At 37.1% G+C, this 15,908-nt stretch overlaps 2 protein-coding genes across 2 annotated transcripts; both read right to left on the minus strand.

The window, feature by feature from the left end:
- Positions 1–1,356: 1,356 nt before the first annotated feature.
- On the minus strand, positions 1,357–4,128 carry LOC132069494 (RNA polymerase II transcriptional coactivator KELP). The gene is made up of 3 exons (XM_059462836.1): positions 3,797–4,128; positions 2,551–2,656; positions 1,357–1,666 (listed from the first exon to the last, which is right to left on the minus strand). The coding sequence occupies exons 1-3, from the start codon at positions 4,085–4,087 to the stop codon at positions 1,575–1,577; spliced, it is 489 nt and encodes a 162-aa protein (XP_059318819.1). The 5' UTR covers positions 4,088–4,128; the 3' UTR covers positions 1,357–1,574.
- A 7,221-nt stretch (positions 4,129–11,349) lies between these two features.
- LOC132069495 (uncharacterized) lies at positions 11,350–15,604 on the minus strand. Its single transcript, XM_059462837.1, has 2 exons — positions 15,265–15,604; positions 11,350–11,597 (listed from the first exon to the last, which is right to left on the minus strand). Exons 1-2 carry the CDS (start codon positions 15,573–15,575, stop codon positions 11,351–11,353), a joined length of 558 nt encoding a protein of 185 aa, XP_059318820.1. The 5' UTR covers positions 15,576–15,604; the 3' UTR covers position 11,350.
- Between the last annotated feature and the right edge of the window lie 304 nt (positions 15,605–15,908).

Consider the following 15,908-nt stretch of genomic DNA (forward strand, 5'->3'; position numbering starts at 1 on the left):
AACGCAGAAAGAGTGGGCATTGAAGGCTGCTAAATTTGGCATGTGGTAACTAGAGACACAAGAGGGCCATTGTGTTATAATGGTACTTGGACTTTATGTGCTTGGAACATAGCAGCACCTACCCACAAATATACTATTTTAGTTTCATTTAGACCACATGAAGAAAATGCCAAAATGCATGGATGACCTCCTTTGTTTCTTCCATCAATATCTACCAGAAATATTACTTGTCCATACGACTGATGGTTGGGAATTTGTATAATGTAACGCACTTACAATCATATCGAGCACGTAATGGCTTCCTGTGGTCCTCCTTTGAGTGTGAAATCGATTTAATAAGTATGTCAAGTCAAGGAAAACGTAGGATGATGCTTCACATGTTTATAGATGATGCCTCTTATAATCCTCGGAGAATCTTAAAATGTTCTATGATTTTAGATTGATCACAAGTTTAACGATAAGATAAATACTTGTATAAACATTACATATAACAATAGGGTTACAAACGTTTAATTATTTGAGTTATAGTAATCGATTGTAATTTAAAACTACCCAAAAATTATGGAAGGACATGATGGACTTAGCGTTTCTTTTTTTTTTTTTTTTTTAAGAATTTTTCTTCTGAGAGAGGAAGAGTGAGTCAACTCTCTACCCGTCTGAGTTTGTGCGCACTATCAATCCGAAGCATGAATAAAAGTACATCACTAACGCAAATTAACAACAACATATCAGTGTAATCCCAACATTAAAATCTGAGAAGGGTAAGATGTATTTCAACCTACATCAAACTAACAACCAATGTAAAATTAACCAATTCATGATAAATCTTCACATGATCAATGCAAATTCATAGGAACTGACCCAAACTTTATTGGGACTGAAAACATAACTGTTGCTGATTGGTTGTGGGGGTGGGTGGATTGGTTGGAAGGACGGATTTTTTTCCCATCCTCTTATTAGTAGTTTTGGTCACTCCGTCACTGGCATAGCCCAGTTGGAAAGAACTAAATTGGGCAGTCAAGTGGGTCGATCATTCATAGGGCTACTAATAATTAGGAGACAAATGACAAAATAACCAAATTCACACAAATTGAACCATGCCTAAAGTAGATGCCATTTTAGGCCACGCCTTAAACTAGGCTTAGGCCAAATAACTTTAGTTGAGCAACCTAGAGCCTCTTTGGAGGCTTATTTAGGTGCCTTTAAGCCAAAATGGCTTTGAAGCACTTTTGTAGTGTTTGGATAAATAAAAAAGTGCTTTTAAGCACTTATTTTTAAGCCAAATTAGTAAAAATAAGCCAAAAGCCATAAGCACATCCAAACAGGCACATACCCTACGTTACATGCACAGGCTAGTCAGGTGAAGTAAAAGATGCATCATAAATCAGAGAAGGAATTCAAGAACCTATCTTTAGTCTTTCCAGAAACCAGCTACCTCCCATTCATTAGATAACATCTATATACCCAAAAGAGCAGGGGTAAGGCCAAAAAATAAGTCTGTCCTACTGTTGAAGCACTTCAGATATTACACAATTTACTACTGCATGTAACCAAAAGAAAGAAGAGAAACTAAACTAAGACCTCGACTCCAATTTCTTGATGGCTTTTTCAACTCCGGGAATATTCTTCTTGAATGTTGCCCATTGCTCAGCTGTCAAGCTTATCCCTGCAGAGGACACCATAACAAGTGTCAGAGGTGGCCCTATGTTTTTTTCCCTTTGCAATTGTATCTTAGACATGAGATATACATGATGAAATTTCAGAAAAACTAAGGATGTGTTTGGTATGGAGAATAGTATTTGTAAAAAAGAAGATATAATAACCCCGAAAGCATTTATATATTACGCAAACACTATGGGTGTGGGGTGGTGGGGGCTATGAAGGTGGGGTGTGTTGGAAGGTAGGGAGAACACAATCAATGTGGAAAACTACTTACGGAACTTGTTTGCCCTACTTCTACCAGGGAAGTCATATTTCTCATTTTTATGGACTTGTTTTCCAAGATAAGAATGTTTTCCAAAACTTTTGGCCAATAAATTGGATGGAAGAATCAAGCACCTACTTCTATCAAAAAGCCCTTTTTTTGGCATCCCCAAAAAATATCAGTACCACCATCGTCCGTTTCTTTTGTTTCTAAACTCAAATCGCTCATTGGTTAAGTTTAACGCCTCTTCAGATCAAGAAGAGAAGAAAAGCAGAGAAGAATGTACACTAGCAGTTGTAGCATACATTCAACAGAAAGACCAAAAATCAAAATATCCAGGTGGTCTAACAATGGCCCGTTGAATTCAACAATAAGCTGAAAAAACATCCTTGCAGATTATCAGTTTAAACTCTTCAGTCTTCCCCACCAAAAAACAAATGTTTTCTTTGTCGGGGGAATTGGGGGTGGGGGGAAGGGGAAGAAATTTGCTTTACATCTTTGATTAAAGTATTTCGACAGAGACTTCATTTCTAATTATAGCAAGCACTTCAGCAAACTTCAAATGAGAAAACACACAAATTTGTGTATAAAGTATGCAAATTCATAATAAATAATCTAACAAATACCTTTAGCAGTAGGTAACTCCTTGCCCTCTTTGTTGTAGTACTCTCTTATCGACACCAGAGTTTTCCCCCTAAACTCAGTAATCGTCACTCTTCTCTTATGCGACAACTACATGGAATTCCCAAAAATTCATCAAGAATCTTTTTTCATCAATCCAAAAAGAAACATCAGCTCAGCAGCAATAAAACAGCAGAAATAAGAGACTATTCCACATCACATATGAATTCTAAGACCTAATAAGTACTCTAATAACCGAGTTTCAAGTACTAGGACCAATCATCTATTTCAGTAAGTGTGGGAATATAGATTTTTCAAGTGGTTAAATTAAACTTTCTTTTTTGGGGGGAGAAAAAAGTAAATGTATTACAAATGCAGGACTAAGGAAGTGTGGAACTATGTTTTATAGGGTAAAACTTACCCAACACCCCCTGTTTACACCAAACCAATAGATACATGACATGTGTTTATACACACACACTTCTATTACTTAAGGCCATTACTTAACCATGGTTAATTTATGCAAAGTTTACTACATTAGATCACTTAACCACAGTAATTTGAGTTGGTTTGGTCTGAATACCTATAGAACATGTGACTGAGCAAAAAACAAAAAAGAGAATCTCTTTCTAATCTTGCAGGGACTCTAAGTGCTTAAATTTAAAGTCTGCAAACCAGAAACTTCATAAATGACACTTCTCTATAGTTAGATATTACTACTCTCTACGTCCCAATTTAAGTGTCTTACTTACGTTTTGGGTCTGTCCCAAAAAGAATGCCTCATTCTATATTTAGTAAGTTGACAATTCAAACGTCTACATGACAAGTTTAAAACCACAAGATTCAAACGACATTTTAGTACATTACACACATCTTTAATTTAGGACCACAAGATTCAAAATTATCCTTTTACCCCTAAAACGTTGTACCAAGTCAAACTAAGCCACTTATGGGTCGTTTGGTTGGGGAACAAGTTATCCTGGAATTGTAATTCCACAGGGATAAAAATAACACTACAATCCCACGATTAGTTATACCACAATCTTAACCAACCAAACACGGGACAAACTCTTCTCAAATTCAATCCTAGGATTAATTATCCCTTATCACTCGTACCAAACGAGCCCTTAAATTTGGACAGGGTAGTACTAGTTATTACAGTCATTTCAAAAATCATAATCAAAGGAAAAAACAGTAATTCCACAAAAAGTTAAACAAAAAAAAAAAAATTAAAAAAATCATTCTACTCACTCGACAAACAATGAGATCACCATCATCATCGTACTCTTTATCACCTTTTTTTTTACCCTCCTCTTCTTCTTCAACTACTTCTTCAGTTGCTTCAACTTTAGCTTGTTCTTCAGCAAGGAACTTTTCCACGACTTGCCTGACAAATTTCTTTCGGGTCGGGTCGGACAAGTCAAGCCCTAGCTTTTCAGAAGCCATTTTACGGATTTTGAGCTCTGTAACTTCATCAAGGTTACATGATTTGAGGATTTCAAGAACTGTTTCTGAGATTTTGTTGGAGGTTTCTGAATCCATTTCTTCTAAGAACAGAATGTTCTGGAATTTGCAGCGGTGGATTTTAGCTCAATTAGGAACAGACTGTACTAGGTTTTGTGATTTTATCTCACTTCGTTTCACTAAAAAGGCCTTTTCATTTTTCCCTTTTTATTTGTCGCGCGTGACGAGTATGTAATTCAGGGGTGGACGCTCGGTTCTTCGTTCAGTTTTATCAAACTTCAATTTGACTATTTTGGTTTTGATTTTTTGAAGGTGGATACTTAATACCGAACTCAACTAGTTCAGTTTCGATTCTTTAAAGTTTGGTTCAGTTCGGTTTCAGTTTTTTCAATTCGATTTTTTTGATATGATATTAGAAGCGATTCTATTTACACTAATTCATATTCTCAAAAGTAACAAAACATAAAACTAACAAATTAAAATTAAAATCAAACAAATAGGATACACAAGAACAGAAAATCATAATCATAATATAGGATTACTAGGTGTAAAATAATTAAGAAAACACATAAAGGACATACATTAATCCTAAAACACATCCTAGTTACCTTTCTTTGTTAAGGATATTTGATTTTCTCAATTGAAGTAGAAAATTAGGGATACAAAAGCAAAAGAGAGCTTATTACAATTGGGTTTTTTTTGGGGTTAAACTTATATTGGTCTGGATTATTTTAATTTTTTTGGGTAATGTATAAATTTCGATTCTTCGGTTCGGTTTCATCAAAGTTCGGTTCGGCTATTTCGGTTTCGGTTTTTTGAAGGTCGAACATCAAACACCAAACCAAACTAGTTTGGTTCTTTCGGTTTCGGTTTCTTAAAGTTTGATTTGGTTCGGTTTGATCCGATTTTTCGGTTTTCGATTTTGGGTATTTATGCCCAGCCCTAAGTATCTTTGTATGGTACTCTGTCCCAATTTATGTGGCACTATTTTTCTTTTGGTTTGTCAAAAAAAATGTCATTTTTCTATATTTAAAAATAATTTAATTTTATGAGATAATTGACAGCCACACATTTATATAAGATTTGTTTTGGATCACACATTTCAAAAAAAATTCTTTCTTTCTTAAATTTCGTGTCAAGTCAAATGGTGTCACATAAATTGGGACGGAGGGAGTAACCTTTTCGTTTGTACATAACCATATTTTTTCTTATTTTACCTATAGTATTAATTACTAATTTTAAATTATTTTTGAACCATTAAAAATATGCACCAATTTAATATGAATATCATGGTAAATTATCCACTTCATTTATTGTTTATTAAGAGGCGTGTAAAGTGCATAGTGGACAAGTAAAAATGAACGGAAGGAGTACATATTACTCCCTCGCGTCCATTTTACTTGTCGTTTATATTAAAAACTCCTTACTAAAAGTAGTCGGTTCAAAATAGTTGTTATTTTAGAAAATTAAAATACAATTAATAATTGATTTCCATCTTTACTCCTACCTCAATAAATGTGGAGAGATGAATTGGCAAAAAAAGAGAGTAGTATTAAATTGAGATCAAAGAATAAATAAAGATAAATTTAATCAAATTACCTTTTTAGTTAATATTTTTTAAAGGGATGAGCAAAAAAAAAAAAGGAATAAAATGGACCGAGGGTCGAGGAAGTAATAAATTTTAATTATGATGTTATGATATATGACTTAATACATTTATTTTTCAATTAACTAAAATGTGTATTTTTGGTTTCTTTATGTAAAGAATATGTTATATTTAAATTATATTATAATTGTATCGATGTCAAATATGAAATAACATAACACATGGGTAGTTAAGTGATGGATAAGTTAATTATTGTTGTAAATTTATGAATATTTACTAGCAATAAGATTTTTTTTAAAAAAAAGTGTATATCGTATCAATTATTCATGTTTCTTGTGAAAGATGTTTCCTAAAAGTCCAAAACCATCCCAAACGATGCTCCCAAACTCTCTATTCAAGCATTTATATTCAAAGTAATTAATATTTTTGGACAGATAAGGAATTTATTTAGCATATAAAGAGAGTTTACGGGTGGTATTGGTTCGGGTAGGAGGTTCTTGGCTAAAATGAATTGGGTTTGATATTTTCTAGCTTAAAAATCAAGTGTCACGTCGTTAAAAAATGGTTAGATACATCATTTTTCAATTAGAGTGACTTCTAGAGTGAAATAATAAAAGATAAATGACCTTTTCAATTCAAAATAAAGAAAAATAAATCTTTTGACTTAACTAGCAAAAGATAACGGACTCTTCTAATATAAAAGAATGGAAAAGGGCCTAAAATGCCCCTGAACTATCGGATTTGGTACAAAAATGTTACACCCCGGATTTTCACACGTTAAAGTCGCATTATGAGTTAGTCGACTTTAGTTCGAAAGAAATTATCTTGAGGTTAAAAGAGATTGAGCTTATTAATATAAATGGTTATAGGAGTCTATAAATAAGATTAGTAAGTGGCTGAAGGTTTGGAGGGTGAATGAATCAAAGAAGGACGAGTTTCGTCAAAAGTCGGCAAGTTGGGAATACAATAACTTGTACTTTTGGGTGACATTAGGAGTGCTTCACATGCTAAGCAAGTAATGATAGGAAGTATTTGAATCGTATAATGGTCGCTTGTTAAGTTTGGAAGTCAAACGAGTTGTAATACGAAAGTCGACAAAGGGCGTTGCAAGTTAAGTTTGTAAATTTCACTGAAAATTGGGTCAGATGTTGCAGATCTTTTCTCTCAATATACTTGGAGTTACTGGGTGATCCATCTATCAAATTGAATTTCTACGAGTCTAGTTTCCACCGCATTTTACCGTTCGCCGATATGACATCGGAGTAGAGAGATATTTGCATTTCCGTCCAAGGGTGCAAACTGCCGCGGGAACAGCGAGCATAGTCGGTGGCTTAAATTTTGCCCTTGTATATATATCACCTTTTTCACGATTTTATCTCCATTTCTTCATCTTCAAAGAACAAGGAAACCCTAATATACTCTCCAAACAAATCCTCCATGAATCCTAACCAATCCAAGTGCAAATCAATCAACCTTAACATGAAGAACAACATGGCGATTACGGAATCGTGATTTCTTCACTATTTTGCTTCTCGGATGAAAACTTCGCCTTGAAGTAATTTATAGTTTGAAGTGTTCTACAACACCTGAGGTATGTTTTAACCTTCTTTGCATCTCCTTGAGCTTTACAAACGTTTAGACCTAGAAAATTGGAGAAAATCCCATAAGAATAAGTCCTTGTTAACTCTCATGAATATAACTTAATTGTTGGGCTGTTTTGTATGGTTATGGTGGGTTGTTTGGAGCTGTGGTGATATGGATGGTATCGTAATGACGAGGAGGAGCATAAAAGTGGGATATGGCAGCATCTTACGGGAGAATTAAGCTACAAATAAGCCTATTAACTTATGCTCGCAAGTTGCTCGATTAAATGTCTAAATGAATAATTCTATGAGCTATGAACTTGATTTTGATCCCAAATGGTTCGTCTTATGTAGGAAATAGTTCATAAGGTGTTCAAGGACTCGGGAAACATATATAACTCCATCGACGAGGTATGTAGGGCTTTCTATTCTCTTTGTGGCATGACTAGATTTCATATGGCCTTTCATTGAAAAGTTGTTCTGTTAACTTGGATCGATTGCGTTCCATGATAATTGAGCTGACCCATACTTCATCTATGACTTGTACCAAAGTATGTTCCACGTTCCATATCTCCTTTTAGTTATCGATTAACAGACTTTCCGTTCAACTTGTGTCGATTATGTTCCAAAATGATTAAGCTTACCCTTTTCTCATGAATAGCTTCCAAAATGATTAAGCTTACCCTTTTCTCATGAATAGCTTGTATTGAAGTACCTTTTGCATTTTGTATCCCTCTTGTTTATCGAACGAAGAATGATATTCGTTGAGGTACTCTTCACGTCAAAGTTGAATTGACTGTACTTCCTTTAATTGAGTTAATCCTTATCTTCTTGTCTATTGCTCAAAGGTGACGAACCTTCCGTTGGTATACTTTTTCTGATAAAAGTTGTGTCGATCATATTTCATAAGAGTTTGGCTAACTTCGGCTTCGTGTATAATTCATAACAAGATGTTTCCCTGTACTTTTATTTCTTTGGCCTATTGATTAAAGAATGATGAACGTAGCGACAATAACAATAGTCGGAGAATAACGACGATATGTACTCCGACTCTTTCTATGTTTTCTCTTCTGAGGTCGGTCTTGCATTCCACTTATACATGTATTTATTTTCATTACCGAGCCGCGCTATAGTCGGCCGAGAAGGCACGTAGATGTGCACCTAGATGGATTTCTTTCTTTACCGAGCCTGTTGTAGGCGGCCGGGTAGGCACGTAGCTGTGCATCGCCACTGATCAGTTAGGCAGAGATGATGATATGATGATAAGCTCACCCCACAGAGGGATATATATTATTATACGATATGATATGTTATAAGCCTCCACCGTGAGGAATGATTTTTACGAGCATACAGTTATATTCATATTGTGGTTATGATTGCCCTCAGCGGCTTGTTTTAGAGTTCAGGTTGCCTCTATAGCTCCCCTCTTATTATTTATATTTCTTATGCTTACACTTATCGCCCTACATATTCAGTACATATTTCATACTGACGCCTTTTTGTGCTCTGTGATCATGCCCACAGGTATAGATAGGCAGGTTGGCGTGCCACCCCAGTAGGGTACCAGATGCTCAGCAGTTAGTTGTTGCACTCCATTTCTCCGAAGTTGTTGGTCAGAGTCTTGAGTAGGAATGCATATATATATATATATCATGAGTATGGCTATGGGTGCGTCGGGGCTCTGTCCCGACCAGATGATGCATATTAGTGCTCTTAGAGGCTTACAGACTATCAGTCAGTGTACAAGTGTTGTGTTTGGCCTTGCCGGCCTTCTGACTAGTTGTCTTTCCTGGTTGTGGCCTTGTTGGCCCTAGTTATGCATATATGTGTTGTTGGGCCTTTTCTGCTTGCAGGTTGTCATGATATACTTCTTACAGTTGTTATTCAACGGTCTTGTCGGCCTATGATTCATGTTACAGAGTTCAGATATCACAGTTGGTTCACTCGGCCTTTCAGGTGCCGAGTGCGCCAAACCCCAAACCCCCAAGGTTGGGGTGTGACAAAAAATGTCCTCCATTTACCTATCGGCCTAAAAATGTCCTCGCCATCAACCTTGTGGCTCATAAATGCCCTTATTCTAACGGTCCCCTTAAAATAAAATAATAAAATAATCATTATGACGTGGCCTAATCTGATTGGCCCAAATTTAAACCCTTCCCAAATTAAAAAAAAATCCACCCATGACCCGTATTTTGACCCGACCCGTCTAAAAAAATCTCTACCACCACCATGTCGAAGATCCAATCCCTCTACTTTTAAAATAACATAGGTCTTCTTCTAATGGCTTCAATGGAGTTATTCATCTTTTTTTCTCAGGTTCTAAGTTCCAATTCTATGGTTATTCATGCTACCAACTTAAAAATAGTATCACCCAATTGATTTTAACACCCAAATTCACCCAATTTGCTGCTATAGCATTGATGATTTTGCGATGCATCAGCGGAGTGAAGTTTTCAGTAAATCGACACCGTTGTTCTAGTCTAATTTTTTGGTTATGAGTTTCATTGTTTTGCTTTTTTCGGTTATGGGTTTCTTTGTACTATTTCCATTTTTCTTTTTTTTGTTCTTGGAATTTTTCGATTTAATGAGATTAATTCCATAAATTGGTGATGAAGATGATGAAAGGTATGAGGAAGATGAACAAGGAAGATTATTGTCAATTCATTTTAGTTTAATGGGGCATTTAGGCGGGGCGGGTATGGATTTTATGTGGATCCGATTTTTTGGGTTGGGATTTTAATTAATTAGGTTTATTTTGAAATTAGCCAATAGAATCCTACCACGTAATAAACGAAATTTTTGATTATATTTTTAAATAGGGTCGTTAGAAATAAGGACATTTATGAGCCAAAAGGTTGACGACGAGGGCATTTTTAGCCCGATAAAAGAAAGAAAGTGATTTTGTTCATTTATTTTCAATAGTTTAGTGACCGTTTAAGCAATGAACTTAACACAATGTAATACTCACCGAGAGCGCCCCCTCCCCCCCCCCCCCCGGGACCCACCCCCACCCACCCGAAACAATGATTTTTCCCGTTGCAAACTAGTATAGATGAAATTAAAAACAATATGGTTCATCTTGATTACAATTGCTGATACAATTAACGATTCGGAACAATTATGCAAATACAAATACACACCATTCAAGTTTTATCATTCCACATGAAGACCAAAGAGAGCCAGAAAAACTGCCAAGTTAGTTGCTGAATACACAATATCAACATCCTTCAATCTCTTAAAATATAATTGGCTTGGAGCTGGCTAAATTACCTTCCAACAGTTAGCTCTTCGATCTCTTCTTTTTCTTGCTGCAAAGTTTGATTAAGGCAAAACAGATATATTAATGAGTTACTAGCTTTGCAGAAATTTAATTAAGTACTTAAACTCATAACATCACATTGTATACATTGCAATAAAGGGAAGTCCAATACTGTAGTAGTAGTTAACAATGATACAAATGAAAGAAAGAGAAGTACTAACAAAAGGCTGGACGCACTAACACATATTTAACTCTCTTGCCATTTTACTGTGAACATGTTTTAGTAACGTTAGCACGTCTACTTTAGGTCTAATGTTTACTAGGAGTCTTTTTATCTATGTCAGAGATTTATATTCCAGATTGCTAGTAGAAAATACAGAAAATTTCTAGTACTTCTTATTTTTATTTTGTATAATATTTGTTGATATGAGTTTAAATGGAGAAACATGGTCGGCGAGATTCGTATAGCCGACCCTAACTTGTTTGTATTGAGGCGTAGTAGTTGTTGTGGTGTTGTTGTCAATTTACTGTGACATGTTCCACCAAATATTGGCTGGTAAGGAGTAACATAGGAAAGAAATGTAGGCAATGTAGTACATGCAATACTCAATCAAGATTTGGGAGAAAGGGAATATGAGGAACGACATGGAAAATGAGGCCAACTTGCTTGGGATTGAGTAGTAGCTTTTGTCATTTTTTGTTGTCTTTTAGACTAAAGTTTAAGCAATCGGTAGAATGCAGTAGCAAGAGTGTTTGATCCAAAGATTTTTTTGCAGCTGTCGGTGTTTATCTTGTACAAATAATTTCAAGTTAAACTCCTCATTATGTCACCACACAGTTAATGTTGCAAAGTGCAAAGAGATGAGAAGAGCCGAAATAGACCAATTAGATCTCTACCTTGATTGAACCTCAGAATCAGCCCCGACTGAATTAACTTTACCTCCTCTCCCAGAGACAACTTCATCCATGCTTTGTCCAAACCTTTTGTACCTACCACCCGAAGCAACAAAAGCAGGGCAAGGCCTGTAAGCCTTTATCGGCCACCAACCAAAACCTGGAACTGTTGCAATTCCTCCTTGTATCCGTCCTTCGCCATTGCAGCCACTTTCTTTCTCCATTCTCCCACAGCCCTGACATGCACTGTAAAGACATCAGGTCAAATCATAAAATTGCAGAATATGTTTGTTTATATTAGCAACCGCTTAAAAGAAATAGCGAAGTCATATTAAGGGAAACAAAATCATCATTCAAGCTCAGCTCTCTGTAACTAATAAACTTGCCATGGAAAAGTCAAAACTCCCATTCTAATGTTTAAAAAGGAAGTTGGTAACATCTCTTAAGGTTGAAGCATCTGATCCAAAAATGAGTTAAATAATTTGCACAAGGTTATAACTTGCAGAGCTGATAAATGTGTTACATTTACCAAGAAAATATAGAATTAAAATCCAAAAATAAGTAATTTTAAAATTTTGCATTATCAAGATATTGATCATCCTTTGGAAATACATGCAAGAGAATGGTGTTATGCATTGGATTCCTTCCTCTTCTTTTGCTCAGTGAACTGATCTAACTAGTTTTATGCATCTTTGATTGAACATCACACACCTTCAATTTGAGTGAAGTCGGACAAGTATTCGTGATTATAGTTTCAACAACCAAAACAGTCACTACAACAACAACAACAACAACCTGAAGGAAATCCCACAACGTGGGTCCTGGGGAGGGTAGAGTGTCCACCTTACTCCTACCAAGGTAGGACGGTCGTTAAAAAGCATAAAAAGAGGTCGATAAGGCTAAGAGATTCAAAGCATATGGAAATGAAATAACGTACGTATAACATAGGATAATCAAAGCACGAAATAATATAATAGTGCGCAGTACAAGAAATTATACATAATGCGACTACTAATAAGAAAGGATAACGAGACTATCTACTAGCCTTCTACCCTAATGCGGGTCCTCCAAACCCTATCTAAGGTCATGTCCCTGTGAGCGCCATGTCGTGTCTAATTACCTCTCCCCAATAATTCTTCGGCCTACCCCTACCTCGTCCGAAACCATCCATGGCCAACCTCACCTCGCACCGGGGCATCTGTCTCTCTTTCACATGCCCAAACCATCTCAATCTCGCTCATTTTGTCTTCCATCGAGGCCACTCCCACCTTGTCCCAAATATCCTCATTCCTAATCGTCACTCCTGGTGTGGCCACACATCCATCTCAACATTCTCATCTCGGCAATCTTTTAACGTGAGAGATCTTATCCAACACTCCGCCCCATACAACATAGATTTGCCTTAAGTTGTGGTGGCACCTTCTTGTCACATAAGCATCCACATCCACCCCGCCCCGATATGTGAATCTCCCGCCGCCTTTGCATGACCCAAGATACTAAACTACTTTTCTTCTGATGACTTCCAAGCCGCCCTCCCGAGGTACTTCAGAACTTGCACTCTAAGTAATTTTAGACTCGTAGTATGTCTCCAACCCTAACGTTAACTCCGCTACGAGTCTCATCGATCGGGTCATCCGCGAAATGCATACACCATGGCACCTCACCTTGAATTTGCCGCGTCAATCCATCCATCACCAAGGCAACAAAAACGACTAGAGTCGATCCGATCACAACCGAAAGTGCTCGAGTCTCCTCCTAACCCCGGTTTTGCCCCCCACACATGTCCTCGATCACCCTAATGTACGCTAGACACCTTAGCCTCCAAGCATCTCCACAGGATCTCTGCTTTTGTCGTAAGCCTTTTCTAGGTCGATGAATACCATCTCCCTATACGCTGCTCCACCGCCTCTCTCACAAGATGGATGGCTTCGTAGAGCGTCCCGATGAATCCGAACAAATAGACACGCCTCTCCTCACCCTCATCTCCACCACCCTTTCCCCACACTTTCATATGGCTTACCTCTATAGTGTTATGCAACTTCCGGATATCTCCCTTCCTCACACACTCGACCTCCATTCTTCGGCATCATTGCGTGTGACATTAAACAACCTAGTCACCACTCCAAACTTGCGGGCCCGCGCTCTTCCAAAATTCCCCGAATTACCTTTCCCGCGCATCCTACGAACAACACCCTTAACCTCCTCAACCTTAATACTCCCCGCAATACCCAAAATCGTGACGCCTTCCGTATGTTCTAAATCTCCCAACACAATGTCTCCCCGTCCCCTTCTTCATTCAAGAGTTTGTAGAAGCAGACGTCATCTCCGTCTAACGAGAGTCTCCTCTACCAATACTTTGCCATTACATCACGTGCCTTTCTCTCTCTCGACTCGCTAGCCCGAACAATTTCGATCCCCTCCTTTGTCTTCTAGTTCACAAAGACAAGCGTTCAAAAGCCGCCGTCGAAACCGAACTATCTTATAAAGTTCCCTATTCGTCCACTTCTCCACCTCATCCTTGCTTTCTATCAACTTCGCATACGCCACCTTCTTTCGTCTCCACCTTCCCTTGAACTTTTCCATTCCACCACTCGTGCCGACCACGACTACCTCGTCGAGACCCCCAACACTTTCCCACCACCCTTCCCCACTACTATCCTGTGCCCCCATATCCTTCAATTCTCTCCCATCTCCAACTAGTCGTGGTCAAACTCCCTCAATCTTAGGTTCATCCACGACCCTTTTCTTCCTCGTCATCTTGATCCCTACCATCAATCAATTAATCATCCTTCCTGAGTAAAAGTCTACAGTCTTAGCCACCAAACTACGAAAGGTTACCAAGCCTTCCTCCTTTTATGGGAAACTCGAATTGGCTCCTCCTCCATTTCGTCCCCGGCAAAGCTTCCACGCACATCATCATAACCTAAAATAGGCCCGATGTGCCATTAGAAATCACCTCCTAACATGTATGCCTCCCACTAACTCGTCCAAATCCTCCCAAAGCCGCCTCTTCTCCTTCTCGCCGCCCGCTCGCGGCGGATAAGCACTAATAATGTTCAAGCCCTTCAACGACCACCTTAATCGACATCATCCTATCAAAATCCCTTAATTCACTATCTACTAAAATGCCCACCCCATTTCGACTTCGACTACCGCAGAACCACAAATAAAAAGAACTAATTCAAGTGGCAATGTCTAAATTTTAAGTTGGCAATTTGTCCCACTCAAGGATATCAAATCACTCATCTTTCTCTCCTTCTCAAACCGATGTTAACGACAATTACCAAATCAATTAAATTACATTTGAGAAGTGTTAACTTTTTTATGCATTAGAACAACCTAAAAGCTCACACTTCAGATCTCCTAACAGGTCACACATTAAACTAAACCATGATTAAAACTAAAATAATTACAGAAATACAATGTCCACTATCTAACAAGTTAAGTTTTTGGACCGAGTACTGACAAAGTTGAACTTTATAATGAAGACAAAGGTTTCGCGCCCGGACCTTGATCTAGTGGAAAGAGCGCAACGTGTGATATATGGTTAGGTGCATGTCATGGGTTCAAATCCTACCACACCGCAGACAAAAGTCTAGTATTTAAGCGGAGAAAGGTAAAGGGACCGGCCATTATCCACCAAGTTTCGAACCTTAAGTCACTGACCCTCGGGAATTTATTGATTATTATAAAGCAATAGAAAGAGAGGTCTGTTCTTATACTCAGACAAATAAATAAAAGTATTACATCTCTAGCAATTTTGATTTTAATTGCAGCAATCACACATTTCTAACAGTTTCTAAACATTCCTGATGCAAAGACTCAAACTTTATCAGATAAAACTAACTAGCCACAAATTTCCAAAAAGGGAGTAAAATTCAAGAAATGAATTGAAATACAAAATTGAGCATACCCAGGAGGTAAACTTGAATTAGATTCTTGGTTTATTGAAGCTGTAAGAACATCATCATTAGACCCATTTTCTTTCACTTCTTTATTTTCTTCTTCTTCTTCAACAAGTGGAGTTGAAGAAGTGGAAGAAGAACAAAGAAAAGAACTAAATTCTAACAGACAATTCCTATGACTTAATGACAATGTAGACCACTTATTGTTAGTCAAAGAAAATTGTCTAGGTGATAAAGTTTGTAATTTTTGGGATTGTGGTGTTTGGATGGAAAGAAAAATGGAGCTGCTACCACCTGTGGCCATGGTGGTGGAGCTCATAGTGATAATGTTGTTATTGGAATAATACTTAATTTGACACCAAGGAAAAGCAAGTACTTATTTCTTTTTCTTCATTTTTTCTATTAGAAAGGTCAATATAATAATAAAGCAATCCCAAATAATCGGTTCAAATTTTGATTATTTTTTTTTTCATTGTATTCTCAAATGTCCATTAAGTACATAAGTCAATCATGTAAAATATATAACCTTCTTTAATTATAGTATTAGTTATTCTCAGTGATTCGTAAAACATCTGAAGACATTTGTTCTAATTTTAGGATAGTGTGTATATTTAAATGAGATGAAATATTTTAGGGGAAATTTCACTTATAC

This window comes from Lycium ferocissimum, chromosome 9, assembly GCF_029784015.1.
Source record: "Lycium ferocissimum isolate CSIRO_LF1 chromosome 9, AGI_CSIRO_Lferr_CH_V1, whole genome shotgun sequence".
NCBI lineage: Eukaryota > Viridiplantae > Streptophyta > Magnoliopsida > Solanales > Solanaceae > Lycium > Lycium ferocissimum.

Excerpts from the sequence above, each read along its gene's own strand:
- LOC132069495 (XM_059462837.1), bottom strand. The coding sequence starts at position 15,575 with ATGAGCTCCACCACCATGGCCACAGGTGGTAGCAGCTCCATTTTTCTT. Across the intron at positions 11,598-15,264 it reads AATTCAAGTTTACCTCCTGG|TGCATGTCAGGGCTGTGGGA; the intron begins GTATGCTCAATT and ends ATGTCTTTACAG.
- LOC132069494 (XM_059462836.1), bottom strand. The coding sequence starts at position 4,087 with ATGGATTCAGAAACCTCCAACAAAATCTCAGAAACAGTTCTTGAAATC. Across the intron at positions 2,657-3,796 it reads GTGATCTCATTGTTTGTCGA|TTGTCGCATAAGAGAAGAGT; the intron begins GTGAGTAGAATG and ends AATTCCATGTAG. Across the intron at positions 1,667-2,550 it reads GGAGTTACCTACTGCTAAAG|GGATAAGCTTGACAGCTGAG; the intron begins GTATTTGTTAGA and ends TGTCCTCTGCAG.